A 24,942-nucleotide genomic window follows, 5' to 3' on the forward strand; every position below is an offset into this window, starting at 1 on the left:
TCTGATAAACTTTGGTCAAGATTTGTCTCAAACCCTCGACCAGTCAAAGAGAACCTGCAAACTATATGACACAGCCCTGACCACCTTTGCTGCTGTAGATAATCTTGGAGAGAAGCAGATTACGTTTGACAATTTTTACTAAATTTATACAAGATTAGGTTCAGTGTCCCTTACAGGGCTGTGGAGTCCGAGCCCATTTTGGTGGAGTCGGTATAAAATGGACCGACTCCAACTCCTAAAATATATAATAAATTGGGTACAGTAGTTCAATGCAGTTTGTGGGGAATATTTTTTCATAGGAATTTGGGAAAGTTATGAAATGTCCTATAAATGTCTGTCCTATTCCTGATCTAAGGGTCTAGACTTTTAGCTGAGATTAATCTGTGCTACAATAAATTCATCACTTAAACATGAGCCATGTATGAGGGAGTCAGAGTCTTGGAAATTGAGGAGTCGGGGGTTTGGCTTACCGACTCCACAGCCCTGGTCCCTTATAGAAAAAAATAAAATAAAAATACATTTTATCATCTGATATCCCAGGAATCAAACCTGGGTAACAGGGGTTAATATTTAAAGGAGCATCAAAAACATAATGCAGCAGAATAGTAAGTATACTGTATGACTCATTAAAGGGAATCTGTCAGTAGGATCAACTCTCCTATGAGCATGTAGGCCACAGGATGCTGAATAAAATGATACCTTGATATCTGTGATGTCTTATTACAGAGAAATCCATGTTTTTCTTAATATGTAAATGAGCTGTTAAGATCTATGGACCGGACATAGATCTCCCTAAGAACCTGCCTCCAGAGATTAATATAAAATGAAAGGGGGAGTTACCAGTGTGAGACCTGTAGATCAGGAGAGTAGACTGTCTGTCAGTCATTACATATCTCACATTGGTAACACCCCCTTTCCTTTATAATAATCTTTGGAGGCAGATTCTCAGGGAGATTTATGACTGGCCCATAGATCTTAACAGCTCATTTACAGATCAAGAAAAACTTGGATTTCTCTAGAATAATACATCAGATCGCAGATATCAAGATATCATTTTATTCAACTTTCTATGACCTGTGTGCCCATATAGACTGCTAAGGAAGGTTGACCATGCTGACAGATTTCCTTTAAAGAAAATTAGGATGGGGAATATGATGAAAGCTGGCACCTCCATCAGAGTTGCAATAACGTCTCTATATCATACTGACACACTGACACACTAACCATCATTTGCAATTTATTGCAGACAGAAAAATCACTCAACTGAACGAGAGAGAGGAAAAAAAAACCCACTCGGATCTTCAATCAAATCTAAGCTCTTGAGATCAGAGAGAGTGAAAAACAACTTTCATCTCCCTGGAGGCAAAAATGAATACATTTTCATAGAGGATATTTTATACTTGAGGAAAGAGGTTATTAGCTTCGTGTTAAAAGTTATCAAGTCCTTCACATGTTTTTTCATATTATATTAGGTAATAAGAGGAAACAGAATAAAGCATTTGAACCGCAAGTACTCCACCACCATGGCCTAAAATGGTCTTACTGTGCCACCATTTAGTGCTCTACAGTGCTACATTAATAATGCTATATACTTTGTTATTTGGGCACTTTATGGCACTAGCCAAACAGTCCGATGCACCCTTGGCATAACCAAATAGGTCTGTACACCGTTAGCATGGCCAAAAGGTCCAATGCATCCTTGTTGTAACCAAACAGTTTGGTTATACCAAGTGCGCATCGGATTGTTTAACCACGCTAAGGGTGTATTAAACTCTTTGGTTACACCAAAGGGGCAGACTGTTAGACCATCAAAAGGGTGCACCGGACTGTTTGGTAATCCCAAGGGTGCATCAGCCTAAGGGCGTGCCAAACAGTCCGGTGTACCCTTAGTATGGCCAAAACAGTACAATGCCGCTTTGGTGTATCCAAACAGATTGGTGCACCCTTAGCTTGGCCAAACAGGCTGATGCACACTTGGCATAACCAAACAGTTTGGTGCACCCCTAGTGTGGTCAAACGGTCCGATGCTTTCTTGGTGTAACCAAACAGTTTGGTACAACCTTGGCATGGCCAAACAGCTTAGTGCACATGTGCACCCTTGGCGGTTGATAACTTCTGTCTGTGAAGGACAGAGATCAATGGAAAACAACTAGACTGTGAATAAGACATGTTTTCAAGTAGACTAAACAAGTGCACTGAAGTGGTTGGCCATGCCAGGTGTGCACCGAGCGCCTGTGCTTAGTTTGAACAGTCATTTTGGGCCAATAGACTCCAATTAATTCACCATTATGAAATTCAAATCAGTAATTGTCAAGTAAGCCACAGGGCTGTGGAGTCGAAGTCGTGGAGTCGGAGCCCATTTTGGTGGAGTCGGAATCGGAGTCGGTATAAAATGGACCGACTTGAACTCCTAAAATATACAATAAATTGGGTACAGTAGTTCAATGCAGTTTGTGGGGAATATTTTTTCATAAGAATTTGGGAAAGTTATGAAATGTCCTATAAATGTCTGTCCTATTCCTGATCTAAGGGTCTAGACTTTTAGCTGAGAAAAATGTGTCCTACAGTAAATTTATCACTTAAACATGAGCCGTGTATGAGGGAGTCGGAGTTGTAGTCGGTGTCATGGAAATTGAGGAGTCAGAGGTTTGGCTTACTCCACAGCTCTGGTAAGCCATCTACTTGCAATCTCTACTGTAAATTTCCAACGGATCTAAACCAGTTCTCGCTTTACATCGACATGGTATCCTTAAATAAGAGCTGCTCCAGTGCTGCACCCTCTCCATTTTCAGGATTGTTGGGGGTCCCAGCGGTTGGACCCAAACTGATCACAAACTCATAAAAGTTCTAACCATGGCTTCACGAGATAGAAAAACTCCCAAGTAAAAACAAGCAATCAATAAAGACTTTAAGGGACTGTCCTAGATCAGAAAGAAGGGTCCTGTTTTATCCCCCAGACACAGCGCCACTCCGGTCACTGAGCTGTGTCTGGTATTGCAGCTTAACCTTACAGATCTGCATGCAGGTAAGTTGCAATGCTATGCACAGTTCATGAACAAGAGGAACATCACTTCTGGGGGGTAAACAAACGCAGACCCTTCTTTCTAACAACCCTTCTAATAATGCCAAGCTAAAAACGGCAATCGTGCTTCCAAAACTGCCTGTCAGACTTTCCACATGTGTCTCACCCTTCTGTGAACCCCCGCAGCAATTTAACGCAACTACATTATTGTAATGTGCTGTTGTACAGACTAATCCAGCTTTGATAAGACGTACTCAGGATGCCGAAATCTGAAGTCATACGGACAGGTTCCCTTTAATATTTAAAGAAAGCGGCGCAGCCCTGTGTGGTGTCGCAGATCATAAATCATCCATGCTAAATATGACTAATTAATGCAAGTACTTTACTCAAGCAGCTCATCTGATATCGACATATTCCCGACACATGTAAGTACTCGCATAAATGAATAGAATTTCGGAGGTAGCAATATATTATAATATGAATAAGCAGCAAAACAAGATTTCTCAAAAAGTCTCGGAAATTTGATAGAAACCGCAATATGGAAAATAGCAGTGGAAAAAGCTGAATAAAGATGAACGCAAAGAAGTAAACCAGAAAAAAAAAAATAGAACTGGCCACAGACCTGAGATAAAGATATCCAAAACTATTAATTTCAACCAATTGTTAGCCACATCCATTTAAGCCAATAACAGACACAATTCTATTAAAAAATAAAATAAAATACAAAATGAATCCTTATTTTTAGCAGGCTGGTTGGGTGTTTGTTGGATATTGCCTAGTTGTAGATGTGTCCGATTAATGGTCTATCCGTTCGTTGGCCTACTCATGCCTACCTCCAGCGTTCGTTTTTGCTTTATTTCGACATGGAAAATATAATTAATAAAAAAAAAATACATCTATTAACCTCTTAAGGATTGGGCGATTTTTTCATTTTTGCGCTTTTGCTCTGTTTATTTTTTTCCTCTCCTTCCAAGGGCCATAACTAATTTTTCCATATGACACAACAGAATGAGGGCTTGTTTTCAATGGTCTTCACCACTCCCATAAGAATGAATGGAGCGGCAGGGCGCATGATCGACCTCAGCTCAATTCACACGGGGCTCTTCAGGTTCAGAAGGAGCCCAAGCAGTCAGACCTCCAGCGATTGGGAAGTTATTCCCCATCTAGTGGATATGGGATAACTTTCAAACTTGAGAAAAGCCCTTTTAAATAGAGCACATATTTGTGTATCACTTACATCATACGCAACCCAAAATGACTCTGTTTCAGATGGCCATGTTTATGGCCAGAATATGGACCACAATGACCAGAATTGCCACAAGTCTCCTGACTCAAACTTACAGTTTAGGTCTGAAGAACCCCCTGGTCATTGCGGTCCATATACATATCGTGAGATACAGCAGCCTAAAACAGTCCTTAGTAATCTATCTATCTAACCCAGGGATGTCAAACTTAAAGAAGTTGTCCACTACTTTTCCATTGATGCCCTATCCGTATGATCGGCATGCGGCACCCCCGCCGATCAACTGTTGTCAATGCCGGCGGCCAGCCGGAAGCGCTCACCTGCGGGGCTCCGCTGTCAAGTGGTAGTAGCCGCCGCGGTGTACTGCACATCCGCCTCCCATTCAATTGAATAGAAGGTAGATGTGCAGTACACCGCAGCGGCCACTACCACTTGACGGTGGAGCCCCGCAGGTGAGCACTTCCGGGCGGCGGCTGCCATCGATAACAGCTGATCGGCAGGGGTGCCGCATGCGGGACCCCAGGTGATCATACATTGATGCCCTATCCAAAGGATGGAGCATCAATGTAAAAGCAGTGGACAACCCCTTTAAACACACAGAGGGCCAAAATGAAAAACTTAGACAAAGGCGTGGACCAACCAGTATACAGAATAATGGGCCTCACATAGTCCTCTATACAGAATAATGGTCCCACATAATCCTCCATATGGTATAATAGCCTCACATAGTGCTCCATACAAAATAATAGGCGTCACATAGTCCTCCATATAGAATAATGTGCCTCACATAGTCCTCCATACAGTATAATGGGTCTTACATAGTCCTCCATACAGTATAATGGGTCTTACATAGTCCTCCATACAGTATAATGGGTCTTACATAGTCCTCCATACAGTATAATGGGTCTCACATAGTCCTCCATACAGTAGAATGGCCCCACATAGGGCTTACTGTTCTGATTTCACGGGCCAAATATAACCACCCTGCGGGCAATATTTGGCCCACAGGCCGGAGTTTGACAAGTAGGATCTAACCAAAGGCCAGGATTTTTATTTGTTTTTGTTTGAAATTAGCCAGAAACAATCCAAAAATGTTAGGAGAACATCACAAATCTTTTTAGGTTCCTTGTCTTCCACTTGGAGAGAGAAATGTATGCCATCGAAAGGGCCTTTGGAGGTTTGTTATCCGACTTTACAGACACTAAACATTTTTTAAATATGTAATTTCACCCTAGACTGAGAAATTACTTGATCTGATTTATTTCATAATATATCCTTACTGCTGATCCAGAGCTCCAAGTCCCATGCATAGGCACAGCTAAAGTTCTACCTAGCTTCAGATATCACTAGACAGAGCTTACTGCATATGGTTTCTACTGTATGTATAACAATATTACAGAATCAGCTAATCCCCTCTCAAAAGAAAAAGGTTTAAAAATGGTGGAGGATGCGGGCACAAAAAAAAAAAAAAATAGCACATTGGAACCGGAACTCTGGTTCTCAAAAAACTTTAATGATATATTAAGAAATAAGTTCGAAAAGGAAGTTGGACTTTAAAATGAAGCTCATTAGCGCTTGGCCTTATGCTGAAACGTATTCAGAAGAAAAGGAGAATTCCGAAGTATAATACGCTATAAATCCTGATTATAGTGTACCGTGCCGAGCTAATGCGCTTCTCCTGCATCCCATTCCCGACCATGACATTCATATTTATGTTACCGGCAACACTTTTACCAATTAGGATGCATCACCATCTGCAATTTTTGACAGTTTTAATAAGCCTAATAAGTAAAAAAAAAAACAAAACAAAACACTATTCTGATAAGAAATCGAGCTGCAGTTGCAGGGCCCAGTGGTTTAGTATGTTAATATGCGAGGGGCACATTGTTGATGGCGTGCAGTAATAGCAGGCAGGCAGGAAAGTAGGCATTTTAATGAGACAATTACCCGGGGCAGCTGACGAGGCTTGGCATGAGGGTACAAAAGGAAAAGGGGAGTAAGCGCTGGCAGTAAAATGTGCGAATGTCAATGCTATGAAATGGCATGAGGATTCTGTCTGGAGAGTGCACCTGTAAGATGGATAATGTTAGAAGACATCTTGGAGCTGAAGCGTGTTCATTAGAGTTAAATGAGCATTACTGAATGGGGTTGGGAGAGGAGCAGTTCGGGCACAGCCATGCCTGCAGCCGCGGATAATGACAGATTAGGAGTGAACCGTCTAGACAGCGAGGGGGGGAGTACCCCATGTCTCCCATCTATGAATGCATTTTATACTGAAATATATATCATAATCTGATTAAATTGCCAAGTGCTAACAGATAGCAATAACAGAGCAGGGCTCCCCAAGCTTCCAGGTGCCAACTCTTAAATAATCATTTCCAGACATACTGTACTTTGCTGCAGAGAGAGAGGAGTGGAATATAGATAAAATATAATTAATAGAAAAAAAATCTAAAATCACAGAAAACGGATATTGAAATATAAAACTTGAAACTAGTATGGGGAAAAGTTATAGGGACCCGATTATGTATCTCTGGTGCATGCCTATACCGTGGTATGTCTGAGGAGCCTTCAAAAGCACCATTTCACAGCATTTACTGGGGTGGAAAACATAAAAATCATGCAGGAGGTTAGTATATAAAAAAATATATAAAAAAAATTAAAATAAAATCACACTCATCTCAGTATTCCCCCATCACCTCTCTGCTGGTGCTGCACTGACCTGCACTGCACTGCAAGTTTCCCCACACAGCCATATGACAAATGACCACCGAGTCTCTATACATCCTGCTCTGGCAGTATGGACTAAAGACCGCTGCAGACAATTACTGGCCCAATTAAATGTGTGGGGGTCACATGCACAAAGAATGGGACAGTGATGGAAGAGAGGAGTGGTGGGGAAATGGCAGAGGAATGGCAAAGAAAGCCTGATTTTTGTTTCGTTTTTTATTTTAGATTCTCCTACAAATTTCTTTTAGGTTTTTTGTTATTATTTTAATTATTAATGGTCTTCAGCTCGATCTCAAGCCATAGCAATTTGGTGGATGAACACTCTTGTAGGAAGATCGATCTTGTGCAAGTCTAGATAGGTCCACCAGGGACTTTGCTGTTATCTTGACTGTACCAAGCCATCGGGTTGTTGGTCTTCCTCTTCGCCTTGTTCCTTCTATTCTTCCGACCATGAAGTCCTTCATTCATATATCCATTTTTTTTTTTTTTTTTTAAATAGGGTTGAGAAACTCCTTTAACGTAAAAGTAAAAGGTATAAGTATAAGCACAGATAGCTGTGGCCGGAAGCATGATCTTCATATATAGCTTAGAAACACAATACACCACGCACTTACAAAGTGATCCACAAGAAGAACCTGACAATAAGGGTGATGGCTTAGGATGTCCAACCAAAGTGTTGGTTGCTAATGGAAAGGAAAGAAAAAAACAAAAGACCACCTACTTTAGAAGTGGAGAAAATGGGACTGTGGCCACCCCAAGAAGAGACGCCTCATTCCTAAAGATTCCACTGAATTGGTGGAACTAAGAATCAATTACGGAATGTTGTTAAAGTTCCGCTCCAGAATCCTGCGACAAATTATCAATCCTCTTATATCCCATTTATATTGTACCTATCCTTTTAGAGAATCACTGCAATTTTTGGTAGCTGTCTCAAAGTGATTTCTGGAAACTTTGTTAGGAACACACAACAATAAGCCGATTACAAGTGGTCCTGATGCAGGGACACCAGTGATCAGCTGTAGAAGAATCAGACAGCAGACACTCATTTTCCCCACAGAGCCTCTAGAGGGGAAATGAAGCATTACACACGAATCAGTGCAACCAATGGACAGCCTGTGTAATGCACAAACATGTTGGAACCTCTAGATACTGCTTTCAAGATAGTACAAAGGGAGAGAAAGTGGTGGGAAAAAAATGGGGGTGTTGTTTCATGTAGGGTTGGTAGGGAAAAGAATATACTGCCATTTTTGTCATTCATGACCACTCCTTTAAGAAGGTCAAATTGTGTTGTACAAAATATTAGCAAATGCCGTGTTTTTTTTCCCTTTACAACCCCTTTTTACAACCATAAAGGGGGTGATAAAAGTGTCTTCACAGTTACTGCAATTATGCAAGAAAACTGGCTGAACTGCACTGTTAACCCCCCCCAATTAAGTTGAATGATATTAATACAATGGATCTCGAGGGTCCCGTAGGGTTTTAATAACGGTAGAAAATATTAATAGGAAAAGAGCACAGTGGATGGATGCAGAAGTCTCAATTACAAGACATAGGCAGGAGGTGCACAGTACTGGGCTACTAACGAGCTGCCGCTCTCATCGTAGGCAATCAGTAAATGGCATTGATTGATACAGCACAGATGGACAAATTAACTTAAGGGGGTCTCCTTTTGTACGGATTACAGTAGCTCTACCGCTACATTAGGGCCAGACAACTCCCAGGTGCCAAAGCTCAGAGCTATAGATTACGCTCATCTATAGGTGGTCTAGAAAACGTATTTCCTCCATTTATGCGAGATTTCCAGAAAAGGATGAAATGATCAACATGGAATAAAGAGGATTATGCAAAGCATTGCTTTCAGAAGTGTAGTTGTACTAACCCACTCAATTTTTCCTGCCTCATTTCATTTAATTTATCCTCAATTATTGGCCAGTCTATATGGGTGTTTATCCTGGTGCAGACGTAGCTAGCATGATTTGCCGAATAGTAAGGTCATAGTGATCACACTGAAGCTGTGCCTTTGGGATCATTACAGGAGCCGGGTGGTGTTTAGCCACAAAGATGCTGCGGACAATAGGGGGACAGAAGCAACTAGGGGGCTAGATCGAGGGCGGCAGCCCTCAAAGAAATGCAATTATCAGTTAAAAAAAGCAGTCTCTTGAATAGGGGCATACATTGAAATCATGGGGTTCCATAGTAGAAGTCCCCCCCCAAAAAAAAAAATATTCGGCGGGGTCACAGAAGAGCATATCTAACAACTTTGCAGCCCTTACAAAGTAATGTTGTTACTGAAGCCCCTTAGTATTCCACACAATAAGATACCTCTTTCATGGCCCCCATAAACTATGATGACCAACAAAAAGGCCCCCCAAACACAGTATAATACCCCCACAGTGAATTCCTCCACACGCACAGTATGATGACCTTATAGTGCTCACCCCCCTTGCAAAGTTTGATACACCCACAGTGACCCCAACACAGTAAGATGGCCCACACAGTAGGATGACCTTGCACACAGTATGACCCCCTCCACAGTTCTCCACACAATATGGTGGCCTGCACACAGCCCTCCATATAGTATGATGACCCTCCCCCTCCATACAGTATGATGGCACAGACCCAATCTTGCACACTGTATAATGGTTCACAGACAGTAGATGAAGCTCCCCCCACCTAGCCTTCCACACAGTATAATGGCCCCCACCTAGCCTTCTACACAGTATAATGGCCCCCACCTAGCCCTCTACACAGTATAATGGCCCCCACCTAGCCCTCTACACAGTATAATGGCCCCCACCTAGCCCTCTACACAGTATAATGGCCCCCACCTAGCCTTCTACACAGTATAATGGCCCCCACCTAGCCTTCTACACAGTATAATGGCCCCCTACCTAGCCGTTTAGAAAGTATAATGGCCCCCAAATAGAGCTCCAAACAGAATATAATTATATTATTTATTGTTATAGCGCCATTTATTCTATGGCGCTTTACATGTGATAAAGGAGTATATATACAAGAACAATTACAATAATAATAAACAAAAAGTGACGGCGACTGGTACAGGAGGAGAGAGGACCCTGCCCGCGAGGGCTCACAGTCTACAAGATATATGTATATATAATATAATATATACATACACATATATATATATATATATATATATATATATATATATATATATATATATATATATATATATATATATATATATATATATATATATATATATATATATATATATATATATATATATATATATATATATATATATATATATATATATATATATATATATATACACACACACACACACACACACACACACACACACACACCCCACTCCCCTGCTGCTATGGTCTATGCAGCGTGTGGTTTGAAGATCTGCACTGTGGGCACGATGCAGTGAGGTCATTGTGACAGCTGCGCCAAGATGCAGAGGGAGAATGATGGAGGAGTGAGCTGACGGCTCCCTGTTCCATCACAGCTTTAAACTATATCTGCATCTAGTATGCAAATACAGTTGAAAGTGTGATGCCAGGCTGGATGGCCCTCCCCCACCCCCGACCCAATAGCAGCTATGTGGTCTGCCGCTATTAGCGCTAAGCCACTGCTCTTGGAATACCATGATAGAAGAAAAAAATAAATAAATTTAATAGCTTCCTGATAGATTCTCATTGAGCCGTCAGAACGAGCTCACTGATGGATCCTCAGTTAACCAATTCTGCAGTCAGCAAAGACAGTGCAACACAGACTATAAAAAGAGTGCAAAATGTTTAATGAAATTCAATTACAAAAATGATTGTTAGCCAAAAATACATGTATTTAAGCAAGATTAAAAAAAAAAAAAAAAAAGTCCCTGCAGGTGGACTACCCGCAGTCCTGCTTGTTTTCGGCATATGCTAGGACTACATAAAACTGCAAAAAAACTAAGAAATTAGCCATTTTTTACAACTTGCAATGTGATACAGTAATGATTCCTACATGTAGAAGTAGTTTTACAGGTTTAGTTACTGTCACTTTCTTTGTCACTAATAGGACCCTAAGTGGAATCTGACAAAGCACGCTCCTACAAATCACATAAATGCAGCGCAGCTTGTACCAATAGGAACTGCAATATTAGAGCGTCCGGCCCTGCCCCGGGGTTATAATAGGAATCCAGAATCCATTTAACTAACATGTAAGTGTATCTGATACTTCAGTAATTGTAGATGCTCAGACTATAAATCCGTCCTAAACACTGGATTTACACCTCGTTCACTGGCAGTCTCCATGTAATCAGCGAGCGGAGCTGTGTAATTGTGAAGGATGACGCCAAAGCAATCTCTGCTCCAGCATTAAAGAGGCCAAGTGGCTTGTCCACCCCGGATAAGAGGATCCATACAAGTGGCAGCACTCCAGCAAATCAGGGGGCTGCGCTAATGGATCCAGCCGCTAACAAGGTGTCACATTATTCCTGAAGGCGTCTTCCACTAGCACCCCAGGTTACAGATGCCATGAACAATCCTACGTGTGACACATTTGTGCATTATTCATCCTTCGAACTGGAAAATAGTAGATCTGCTAGTTTAGCGCTTTGGTTTGCTAGGCACTAAGAAGCATAAAAAAAGGGTAATCAAAGGAATCCGAAGTTCAACTTTTTTTTCCAAGTAGGCTTAAAGGGGGTGTCCACTTTTGAAAAAAAACAAACATCTTAAATAGTTATTTTGGCAATGTTCACACGTAGCATAAATAAAAGTGCGTTTCTTTTCCCGTTGTGTTTTTGTGCAGAAAATCTGCTGCGTTTAACTGTCCAAAAAAAGGGGATTTGATGAGATGAAAACTCCCGCCCACTGTGCATTTAGGCTATGTTGCCCACGATGCAGAAATGAAGCAGAAAATTTCTGCAGTGTTTCTCCATGTTCTTGGCAGTCAAAAACGCTTGCGGATTTTACACGCATTTTTGCAGCGTTTTTACATGCGGATTTGACTTGCGTTTTTCAAATGCATTGGGACCTCAAATCCGCATGCGGAAACGCACAAATAATGGACATGCTGTGGATTTTTCCGCTACAGAAAATCGGCTGCAGAAAATTCCGCAACATGAGCACAGAACATGCAGATTTTCATTGGGGATTATGGGGCACCAATTACCAAGCGTTTTGCAAGCGTTTACGTTGCGGAAATTCCGCATCAAAAACGCTTGAAAAACGCATAGTGGGCACACAGCCTTAAGGCTGTGTGCCCACGATGCGCTTTTTTAAGCGTCTTTGCAGCGGCAATTCCGCTGCAGAAACGCTTAAAAAATGCTTGGTAGAAGGCCTGCCATGTTCCCCAATGATAATAAGCATGTGCTCTGCACATGCTGCGGAAATTTCCACTGTGGGTTATCATTGCGGGAAAAAAAACGCAGCACTACCAATTATTTTGCGGAAGCGCTGCGTTTTCGCCGCCATTGACTTGCATTGGAACGTATGACATCCGCATCACTGCATCTGTAGATGCGAAATCCAAGCGTTTCAATGTGCGGATGGTACCCAGGTCTAGAGGACAGGAGACTCTCCTCCGGACCCGGGTACCATAGAACCTGTAAAAAAAATAAAATAAAAAATAAATATATTTACCTTCTGATCGCCCCCGGTGTGCTTGTCTTCGCTTGCCAGCAGATCGCGATGGACTCAAGGACCTGCGGTGACGTCACAGTCATGTGACGGGTCACGCGATGCTGAAATCGGCAGGTCCTTCAGTGTAGTGTACCGTGAGCTGCCAGCAAGCCAGGACGGAGCGAAGCAAGACTCCGGGGGCCGTCAGAAGGTAAGAATAGATTTATTTTTTACCATTCTTTCGGTCACACTATATAAATCCATGGCAGTTACATGGATTTATATAGTGTGACCAAGTTGACTAGCACTTTCCAAGTGATGCTAAAATTGCTTGGAAAGCGCTTGTCAACTCCCATGCGGAAATGCAAGTGAAGAACGCTTCACATCCGCATGTCCCTGGCAGGAAAACACATGTACAATCCGCATGTACAATCCGCATGTACAATCCGAAAGTGTTTTTTCTGCCAGGGAGATGCAGAAAAGCTCAGGAAAAAATCCGGAGCATTTCTGCATCGTGGGCATATGACCTACTCAAAAAATATATATATATCACAGTAAGGCTATTTTTTTCTTTATGTGGAGCCTGCAAATGGCATGTAAATAATGCAATTAAAATTTTTAAGGGCAGAATCAAATCTTTAATGTGCTAAAAAAATTACATTAAAAAATGCATCAAATAAAGAAGAAAAAGCATAAAAAAAGCAGCAATAATGCAATATTCAGAGAAGATCGTTACTGCTTATTTTTGTGTGGACACCTGCAAAAAGCATGCATCTAGAAAGCAGCAGAAAAAAAGCAGCATTTTCGCTGTGTATGAACACGGCATACAAGTTCTGATCTGGAGAACGGGACTATGAAATGCTGCATTCATGCTCTATTAAACAGTTGGAAAGAAATGCAGAGCGGAGTATTTCAGAGCCCTTGTCTCGAGATAGGTTCGGGTTCCAGCAGTTGGACCCCCACCAATCTACATTACACAGCTGAGATCACCCCCAAAATCATTACCCAGACTGCCACCGCACCAGGGGAATCGAGAAGAGCCAAGGCTAAGGGCCAGAAATGGAGCATCTATTAGATGTGCCATTTCTGGGGTGGCTGAGGGCTGCTCTTAGTCTGGGTAGGGACCAATATCCATGGACCTTCCCAGCCTATTGATATCAGCCCGCAGTTGTCTGCTTTGCCTTTGCTGGTTATTAAAAATAGCGGGGGACACAACGCATTTTTTGGGGGTTCCTCCCTTTTTAATAACCAGTAAAGGCTAAGCAGACAGCTGTGATGTGATATTAATAGGCTGGGAAGCTCCATGTTTATTGGCCCCTTCCTAGACTAATAAGACCAGCTCACAGCTGTCTGCTTTCCTTTAGCTGGTTATTAAAATTAAGGGGGACCCCATGACATTTTTTACATTTATATACAGTACAGATCAAAAGTTTGGACACACCTCATTTAAAGATTTTTCAGTATTTTCATGACTATGAAAATTGTACATTCACACTGAAGGCATCAAAACTATGAATTAACACATGTGGAATTATATACTTAACAAAAAAGTGTGAAACAACTGAAAATATGTCTTATATTCTAGGTTCTTCAAAGTAGCCACCTTTTGCTTTGATGACTGCTTTGCACACTCTTGGCATTCTCTTGATGAGCTTCAAGAGGTAGTCACCGGAAATGGTTTTCACTTCACAGGTGTGCCCTGTCAGGTTTATTAAGTGGGATTTCTTGCCTTATAAATGGGGTTGGGACCATCAGTTGTGTTGTGCAGAAGTCTGGTGGATACACAGCTGATAGTCCTACTGAATAGACTGTTAGAATTTGTATTATGGCAAGAAAAAAGCAGCTAAGTAAAGAAAAACGAGTGGCCATCATTACTTTAAGAAATGAAGGTCAGTTAGTGCGAAAAATTGGGCAAACTTTGAAAACTTTGAAAGTGTCCCCAAGTGCAGTTGCAAAAACCATCAAGCGCTACAAAGAAACTGGCTCACATGAGGACCGCCCCAGGAAAGGAAGACCAAGAGTCACCTCTGCTTCTGAGGATAAGTTTATCCGAGTCACCAGCATCAGAAATTGCAGGTTAAGAGCAGCTCAGATTAGAGACCAGGTCAATGCCACACAGAGTTCTAGCAGCAGACACATCTCTTCAACAACTGTTAAGAGGAAACTTTGTGCAGCAGGCCTTCATGGTAAAATAGCTGCTAGGAAACAACTGCTAAGGACAGGCAACAAGCAGAAGAGACTTGTTTGGGCTAAAGAACACAAGGAATGGACATTAGACCAGTGGAAATCTGTGCTTTGGTCTGATGAGTCCAAATTTGAGATCTTTGGTTCCAACCACCGTGTCTTTGCGCGACGCAGAAAAGGTGAACGGATGGACTCTACATGCCTGGTTCCCACCGTGAAGCATGGAGGAGGAGGTGTGATGGTGTGGGGGTGCTTTGCTGGTGACACTGTTGGGGATTTATTCAAAATTGAAGGCATACTGAACCAGAACGGCTTCCACAGCGGCATGCTATTCCATCCGGTTTGCGTTTAGTTGGACCATCATTTATTCTTCAACGGGACAATGACCCCAAACACACCTCCAGGCTGTGTAAGGGCTATTTGACCAAGAAGGAGAGTGATGGGGTGCTACGCCAAATGACCTGGCCTCCACAGTCACCAGACCTGAACCCAATCGAGATGGTTTGGGGTGAGCTGAACCGCAGAGTGAAGGCAAAAGGGCCAACAAGTGCTAAGCATCTCTGGGAACTCCTTCAAGATTGTTGGAAGACCATTTCCGGTGACTACCTCTTGAAGCTCATCAAGAGAATGCCAAGAGTGTGCAAAGCAGTCATCAAAGCAAAAGGTGGCTACTTTGAAGAACCTAGAATATAAGACATATTTTCAGTTGTTTCACACTTTTTTGTTAAGTATACAATTCCACATGTGTTAATTCATAGTTTTGATGCCTTCAGTGTGAATGTACAATTTTCATAGTCATGAAAATACAAAAAAAATCTTTAAATGAGAAGGTGTGTCCAAACTTTTGGTCTGTACAGTATTTATTAGCTAAAAGCAATTACAGAAAACTACATAAGCAAAGCACTGATTAAATATATTCCTGACATCTTTCTATTGATTCTAATCTGACGGTTCTGCTGTGAATTTACTGTACTTGTCTGATGAAATGTCGGGCTTCCTTTCAGATGGGTGCGTAAAAATCAGATGGCACACGCATGGTCCGTGCCATGCAATTTTCTTCTCGCACCCAATGACTACATTGGCGAGTCTCAGCCATTCTACGCGGCCGTACGCACGATGCTATTTTTTCCTTTTTTCCTCAGCCCAATTCCAGCTGAGGAAACACTTGCAGATGAACCCTGCCTCACTCTGAATAACACTGAGCGATGCGATTAATTCTCGCATTGCACTCGACGGATTTATATGCAGATGTGAGGGAATCCTAATACTTACTTTCTCGCGAGGTGAAGCTACATTGAAGTTATACGCAAGCAGCCTGGTTTCCCCACAGAATATAGCGCATCTGTGAGGGTCTCTGCAGGGAGTGAGATCCTTCTATAAAGTAGGATTATCCAAAGCGGAGAACCTTTTTAACATGTAGAGTCTCCAGTTATGACAGACTACTTGATTGACCTCGGAGCTAACCCTTGTCCCTAAACTTCCTATGTAACACATACCCAGGGAAGAATTACAAAGAGGGCTAAAGGGGCGACGGCCTCAAAATATTGATGACGTATAGCCAGGTTATGCCAAAAACGGCTGATTGGTCTGGTGCAGACCACTGTTGTCTCCACCAAGGTACCATGCAACTTCATCTCCTGTCTGCATGGCTCATATTTTCCAAGGGGTTGCATGGTTGACACATATTAAATAACTAGATGGAGGCCCGATGCTATGGCATCGGGAGGGCGGTAATGTCACGATGGGGGCAGGCTTTGCAGCGTTGAGAATACCCCCCCCCCCATGTGCTCACCCACCTATCCACTCTCTTTCCCCCATGTGCCGTCTTCTCCCGTCTGTGCTCTCTTCTTTGACCTGTCTACCACAGGTGCTCTCCCCCTTGTCTGCTGTCTCTCTCCTTCCTGTGCTATCTTCTTCCCCCCTGTGCTGTCTTTCCCCACCCTGTGCTGTCTTCTCCTCTCATGTGATCTCTTTTGCCTTGTGTACCCCATGTGCTCTCCCCCTTGTCTGCTCTCTCTCTCCACCCCTGTTCTATCTTCTTCCCCCCTGTGCTGTCTCTCCCCACCCCTGTGCTGTCTTCTCCTCTCATGTGATCTCTTTTGCCTTGTGTACCCCATGTGCTCTCCCCCTTGTCTGCTCTCTCTCTCCACCCCTGTTCTGTCTACTTCCCTCATGTGTTCTCTCGTTTGAGCTGTCTCCACGCAGTAAATCAGACCGCCGCCATCTTTGTACAGGCAGATAGCGGAGGTCACATTACAACTAAGCATGCGCTCCTCCTGTACAAAGATGGCAGTAGTCAGTGAATCATTTGACTGATCCCGGCGTGTACGGTGTGTTCGCGACGGTGTTCCGCTGGTGGTACCGCGCAAGAGGCTGGTACCACCAGCGGTTTCCATACTGAGACACCCATCACTTGGGTGTCCCAATATGGCAGTCGAGGAACTTCCACCGCTTGGAATTCTGGGATCTGGACGGAACAGGATGTGAAGACATTACAAGGTAAGTATATTATAGATGACCATCCAAAAAGCCAACGTGAAGTGAAACCAACAGGGTGTGATGCTCTCCTAGTATCATTTAATTGTATGGAGTTAGCTACTTTAAAAAGTTATTCTGTTATTAAAAAAAAACTTCACGTTATGAACTTTGGGGGGATCCAATCTCTGAGTCCCCCATTAATCATTAGAAAAATGCCGCAGTGCTCTCAGTCACCTAGCAGGAAGCCATGAATAGTGCCTTGCTTTAGTTTCTAAAACCAGAGCTGAGCTGCGGGAAAAAGTAAAGTAAAGATAAAAGGGGACGCAACGCTAAACCAGTGCTATGGCTCCTTCATTCCCAGGATCAGTTAGGCTCTTATAGAGGTGTTGGCTATATTGATATTTTATCACTTTACACAACAGGAATAATCCTTTAAGCACTAATTAGGATGGACATATTCCACATTTGGGGACAATATTTTTATTTTTTTACTTAAAATACACGCATTTTGGGCTAAAAATCATTTTCCAATTGGGTTTCTTTTAAAATATTGCACCGTTTGGCTTTTACAGGCTCTTTGTTTCCCGCAACATTCAACTTTGATGTGGTCTGTGGTCATAAATCAGCTCAAATTCTCATTTAACGTATTCTGAAGCCAGCGATAGACAGTGACGTAGGGACCGATACATAAAACGGTTTACACCAAAATAATGGCTTAAAACACTTTGAATAAGTCTCAAAATGTTTAGGCAACTAGGAGTTGTGAAAACGCCAAAAGTCGCACAATTTTTGCACAACAGTTTCAAGCAGCTCGGCAAAATATGTGGAGGATCCGGGATGCGACTAAGCCTGCCTGTCAAATTCATAGAAAGAGGCGGCATTTCCTATGCCAGAAATGTTACTCCAGTTCCCAACACTAAAGTAATATTTCTTATGAGGCGCAAAACATTGAAGAGATGCACAAAATTCATTAGGTGGCGTGCGCCGCTTAATGAATCCAGGACATTTTATTCTTGAACGCCCTTCATTAAAACAGGTATTAGAAACACAAGTCTTAATAAATCAGGGCAAAAGGCTATAGAAGGTGAACAGTGAAAAGTTTCTGAAACCCAACTGCAAAAATGATTTTTACCCCCTTTTTAAAGGGGTTTTCCACACTTTTCAGAAAGTTTACATCCAAAGTTGTTTTGTCCACAGGTTTCTAGAATTTTTTTTTATTGTCCGACTGCTAAAATGTCCTTCACCTTTGTGTACAATTTTTATTCTTAAGGGATTGTCCAAGTTTTGGGTTCAAGTCTGCAGTCACTCCATTTGACTGCAGACTTATGAATCCTCACAGCGCACACAATCAGGATTCTCTGATGCCGGCAGCCATATGAGCACAAGTAAGCAATTTGCATACGTCTGGCCACATTCTGACTAGACGTGTCCGGCCTCGCTCAATTCACCTGCATGGAGTGAGGCAGCACACGTCTAGTCAGAATGTGGCCAGAAGTATGCAAATTGCTTACTTGTGCTCATATGGCATCCTGCTGCCAGCACAGGAGAAACCTGACAGCGTGCGTTGTGAGGATTTACAAGTCTGCAGTCATATAGAGTGACTGCAGATTTGAGCCCCAAGTGTGGCCAGCCCCTCAAGAATAAAAATTGGCCCCAAAAATGGAGAACAGTTTAGGAGTTGGGTAATAATTCTAGAAACCTGTAGAGAAATCAACTTTGGATGCAAAGTTTCTGAACAAACGTGGAGAACCCCTTTTAAACGCATGTATTGGGGGCTAAAAATTATTTTTGAAATGGAGTTTTTACCTCTCACCTTCTATAGCCTTTGGCCCCAATTCATTAAGCCTGGACAACACCTTTAAGTAAAAAAAATTGTCCGCAAAGGTAGAAGACACCTTTAACAGTTTAAGAGTCGGGTAATAACAAAAAATTCCAGAAAACAACTTTTCGTGGAAACTTTCTGAACACATTGGTGACCTCGCTCCTGGGATTTGTGCAGTCTTGTATGATGGCTTAAGTGTTTTTTTTTTTTTTAACCTTAATGTTCCTATAGTAATAGATCACAAATCATACCACGGATCAGAAACAAAACGATCAATATAAATTAAAAGATACATTTACTCTACGCATCTCGCCCACGTGGGCACACATGGACACAGAGAAACAGACATCGCTGGCAGTTCAAGGAGCACATTTTGGAAGTGTATATCAGCAAGATAACCACCAATTGCTCAACCTAGAGAAGCCCTTTAATAAATTGGGAACACTGTTTAATATGGCACCGATTGGAAAGGACAAGAGGGTTTGGAGCTAAAAACAAGCAAATAGGTCACTTTCATTCATACAGACACATTGTGCATGCAGGGACCGACCGCTTGTGCATGAAGATTAGGCATTAGGTATGTAAATGACCCTGATACATATGTAAATTGTCCCCGGAGATCACATTGGGCAAAATAAAAAGGGGGTGAATAGCTGCGAGCAAACGGAGCGCTGATCTAAATTCCAAATTAGTGAGAGATGTGAAGGGCTCGTCAAGGGAAGAAAAAAAGAGCTAAAGCTTTGATGCCTTCCCGCTGAAGTGTTACCTTATAATAACACGTCGCCGCTCGTTTTACTGGGAAAGAAGAATTCTGTGTTTGTGTGTCATTGAAGGATCTCAAGCTGGTAAAACTTTTATGTAGCAGTTTCTGTAGAAAGTCCATATATTCCTGCAAATCAGATGAAATGTCCCGAGTGATCAGCTAGAACAGCATGTAACGGTCGCCCTCCGATACTGCAGCTCTGCTGCTATTCCATTCAATAGGAGCCAAGCTGCAGTACCATAGAATGGCCACAAGACAGTGAGCGGAGCTGCGCTGTTCCAGCTCTGGTCATTATGTAGATCCGGCTGCCGCGATCAGCTGATCGCTAGCGGTGTCAGACCCCCATGATCTGCTATTGATGACCTATTCGATCTAAGTTGTGGGAAAACTATTTAAAGGGGTGGACAATTTTTTCTTGCAATTGGAGCTAAAAAATAATTTTTCACAATTAGGTTTCATTAAAAATGTTGCACTTTTTGCCTCCTAAATACTCTGTATTACACGATCTATTGCTGGCTCCAGAATTGGGTAACGGGGGTCGGCGACATTATCTATATTTTAACAGATGTGTTGGGGACATGATTTTGTGGCACTGACTATTATATACTTATTACAGGATCTTATCCTGCAATGGTTACTGCAGCTTTCCAGTCCATACAAAGGCAACAAAAAAGATAAAAGAACTAGAAATTCTCCCACTGGACCATCAGAATGAGTTTACCGACAGATTCTCAGTTAGCTCATTCTGCAGCCAGCAATAGGCAGTGCAATACTGAGGCTATAGAAGGCAAACTGTGCAAATTTTTTAATGAAACTAAATTACAGAAATTATTTTCCGCAAAAAATACAATTAATTAAGGGGAAAAAAAATTGCCGCTAGAAGGTGGGCAACCTCTTTAAGAAACTCCTGAACGGTGAACATCATAGCATACAATACCATCATATAATTCCATGGAAAATAGAAATTATTGGACAGGTTTCCTGAAATATAAAGTAGTGCTGTCAACATGGCAATCCACCCAGAAATGAATAAAGTGGTCTTTGTGGAAACCAGTTTTACATTCATCGGTGGTTAGTCATTATATTTTATGATCCTGTTAACCTCTACTATATATATGTGGTAAACCACAATCTGTTCTCCTTCCGAAATCACCACAGACTCGTGCTACAATTTTCTGGTAGAAGCCAAATAGATATTTAGCATGTGGGTGACACTAGGAACATGTGTCACAGCCGGGGGACTCCTTCATTCGAGCTCAATACGGCTTCATAAAGGGAGAAGAATCACAGCAAAGATTGATCATGAGACATAAACCGGCCTCAATTCATCAGTTTTTGCCAGAATTCTGGGGTAAAACAATTTGAAAATGTCACAAAATTTTTGCACAATTCTAAATTGCACAAAAATATTGCGTTTATGAAAGTCCTGGACTTTCTGAAAAGAGGTTGGAGAGAGCTTGGCTGAGTACAGCTGGGAAATTCCTCATAATTTATGACCTGAAAGTGACGTATTATTACAGAAATGTGCTCCACTGGCCCTGATTCAACAAAGCAATTTCATAAATTGCTTTGAAAAGTTCCAAAGCTTTTGCATAACTCAAATTTACACAAAATTTTTTGTGACTTTTCACGACAACTGCTCCCAGCTCCATTAAAATGGGAGGAAATGGGGTCAGAATGAGGGCTTGAGGCCACAACTTATCTAATTCATTACTTGCTGTGGTGTTCACTACGGCAGAAATCTCACTCCAGTCAAGGACTAGTCAGATGCTACTGATACGTGAAGAGGTATTCACCCCTTAATGAATCAGGGATGTCTGACTCCAACATGCACCCACATCAAGACAGTGGAGAAAATCACCAGTCTTCATAAAAAAAAGGGGCCATAGCTTATTGCTAGCATAACGGGGAAGATTTACTAATAGTTTTGGACAGGTTAAAAATATGCCATATTTATCACACTGGGTCATGCTGGATGATAAGGGAGCATTTTTAGATACTTTGATCTAACTTAATACCACCTACGTTTATCGTTTTACCTGGTTTTGGTACACAGTGGCCCTATTCCTTATGACTGGTGTTGCGCTTACCAATCTTAATTTAAGGCTCGCTGAAGTACAATGTGGAAAATTCATTAAAAAGGAGCCCACGTCACTTACTGAATATGGCGCATCTCCTCTGTGGTGTGCGCCTCCGTGCGTCCCGTCAGAAATGCTGCTCCAGGTATAGACTGCCAAACTACACAAAATTTTGCCGCAACTCCATATTGTGCAAAAGTTTTCCAACTTTTCAAAAGTTTTCTAGCATAACTACTTTGACGAATTGGCCCTACGGTATTATATCTCAAGCTATGGCCTTTGCACACTAACTCAGGTCCTCTTCTTGCTAGACCATCCCCCCGGTGAAAAGTAAAATATGTCTAATAAATGTGGTGCAAGGTATATACATCACTTTTTTTGGGTGCAAATTGTGCATAAATTAAGTGGTTGAAATATATACCTAAAAGATTTTGGCCTGATTCACCATTCAGTTAGTGCCTTTTTATTGTAATACAAATTAAAGGAAACTTGGTCATCAGATTCATGCTGCCAGATCCCAATTCATTAAAAGGAGTTATCCTGGACTATTTTTAATTTTGTTTAATCTGGGCCTAAAAACTAACAAAACTACCCGGCAACAAGAGGTTATTCGGCTGCTCAACGTCAACAGAGCAACTCTTCCTCTTCAGGGCTGCTCTTGAGGAGGCGTGACTGCCGACATCATGATGATTGACAGCTGGTTCCCCGCAGTTTGATAGCGGGGAGCCGGCTGTCTATCAGCATGAAGTTCGCAGTCACACCCAGTCAACAGAGCAGAGCGGAAGAGAAGCCACTGCTCTGTCACTGTGACGTCAGCGGACTCCTCTGAATTGCCGGTCTGAGACTGCTCTGTACAGACAGAGATTGGCGCTGGACACAACAGGCAGGTAGGTAGATACTACTGGCATGTTTTTGTTTTTTTACTATGGGCATAAAACAAAGTCCTGGATAAACCCTTTAAGACTGAAGTTTTGCAAAGCAGTTATAATGACTCAGACTTCTGGAGTAAGGGGTACCTATTCCATTAAGAAGTGCCTGCAACGTAATGAATTAAGGGCTCTTTACAACTGACCAGAAATGTCACCCCAAGTACATTTCTGGCCAAGTTTATACCATTAAAGTGCGGTAAATCATGTTCACAATCAATGAATCAGATCCTATGTATTTGGATCTACTTGAAGACCTGCCGAGAAAAAAGTGTGAAAAGCTTCAGACTTAGCACTAAAAATCATAAAGTAAAACCCATCGACACGTACGACACCATGAAGTCAGGCAGAAGAGGCATACATACCCAGCCCAGATGTGTTAATGGCTTTTACGGACTTCTTCATCTTGTAGAGAATTGTGCGATCAACATCCAGGGCCTGTGACAAAACATGGAAGTCGATATGTCAGAATGGGCGCCCGATATACTTTAATGTATCCGCTAGTGAGAGATGCTTTGGTCAGCAGGATAATTATAGACCATAAATTGCGTTAAGTGCAGAAAGATAATCAATAAGACACTTTCAATTAACTCTGTGGTCGGAAGCCACTTAAGAGGCCGGGTATGCATTTCATATAGGATTGCTGTGAATATAAGAGGAAGGTTTAATGGGGTTACACAACTTTACAATCAGGGCAGCCATTTCCCATTGCTTATTATGGAGCGTAATATATTCTGCAGCGCTAAAGTCGTCTGTGTCCCCTTTTTGCCTCACAATATAAACTTTCCCATTTGACATATACAGATACTCTCTAACCAGCAAAGGAGGAAATGAGGAGAAAATATACATTGGATCCAATCTATGAACCAAAGATGGCGCCATGCAGAACAACATGGGGGTTAAAGGAATTGTCTCAAAACTGAATGCGCTGAGCAAAGAGGCAATCTGTATTAATCACCTATCCAAAGAATAAGATGAAAATGTATGATCACTAATGGTCCGACAAAAAACGTGCCCCGTGTTTGCTGTTCTGTTCCTCTGTTATTCCTCCCGGAAAAAATATGACTAAACTAAAAGCTGACATTACCAAAATTTCAGCAAAAAATGCCGCGCAATCGCTTTGTTGGATCAAAGCCTAAACAGTCTGATACTGTCCATATTTTTCATTTTAAAAAATGACGCGTTTTACAGTAGAAGCAAAATGAATATCTAAAATCTCATTCACATTCTGCGTTCTTCAGACATTGTACGTTTTTTTTTTGTTTTTTTTACAGCTTTTTTTTCTGTATGGAGGTCACTGAGCAGCAAAAATGAGCAAAAAAAACGTGCAGAAATTTTCAGCAAAAACACTTATTTTAAGGTGCATTTTTCTGACATATTGTCAGCGTTTATCTTCTGGATAAAAAAGAAAAACAGAACATTAGACCATTAGGGTATGTGCACATGTTGTGTTTTTGATGATTTTTTTCCGCTTAGTTTTGTCATATAACTGGAGGATTTCCTAATAGCAGCAAAGTGAATGAGATCCCTTTAGTCTCATGCACACGGTGCTTATTTTTTCCTTACAGATTTGCAGCAGATTTCACCCATATTGATGAGTGGGGAAAAATCTTCATAAAAATAAAAGCATGTATTTTCTGCAGCGTCTTTCCTGCCAACACATCAGGATTTGCAGCAGAATTTTTTGCTGCAAATCCTGAATGCGTGCACATAGCCTTACTGTTTAGGGACGCAACCTATCGACAGGAGGAAGGGTAACAAATTGCTGACCATTTCCAGGAGGATTTACAGAGCAATACCAGCATCTACTAGAACAATCATGTTATGAGGGATACAGGCCCGGAGTCTGAGGCGGCCATACTAAGAGGTCCTGATAATATTTCCTCTCAGGATTTTTTTCAACCGCAGTGTTGTGAAGGTGATCTGTAGATCTCCATATTTTCCAAGACAATTCCAGATGTCATCCTTAATAATATTTCAAAATTAAAGCTCGAGATGTTCAGGCCGTGACCCTAGTAACAAGGAGGCCCCTCCATAACAACACTGCACCTGACAGAAAACATGTCATCAGAATCAGAGTGCAGCCTCAGGCCTTGGGCCTACAGCTTTAACAAATC

General features: G+C 41.9%; 1 protein-coding gene across 4 annotated transcripts in view; it reads right to left on the reverse strand.

Annotated features, from left to right (window-relative positions):
- ASAP2 (ArfGAP with SH3 domain, ankyrin repeat and PH domain 2) overlaps positions 1–24,942 on the reverse strand; it is a 238,801-nt gene that overhangs the window by 167,934 nt on the left and 45,925 nt on the right. For 3 of the 4 annotated variants that reach the window (XM_073674180.1, XM_073674182.1, XM_073674181.1), the window contains exon 2: positions 23,191–23,263. The exons of the other annotated variant lie outside the window; for it this stretch is intronic. In XM_073674180.1, coding sequence (XP_073530281.1) covers positions 23,191–23,263 — 73 coding nt within the window. The remainder of the gene's footprint in view (positions 1–23,190; positions 23,264–24,942) is intronic. 4 annotated transcript variants of the gene reach the window in all.

The sequence above is a fragment of the Phyllobates terribilis genome, unplaced genomic scaffold, assembly GCF_046119375.1.
Source record: "Phyllobates terribilis strain yellow unplaced genomic scaffold, ASM4611937v1 Scaffold_3__8_contigs__length_932513732, whole genome shotgun sequence".
Lineage (NCBI taxonomy): Eukaryota > Metazoa > Chordata > Amphibia > Anura > Dendrobatidae > Phyllobates > Phyllobates terribilis.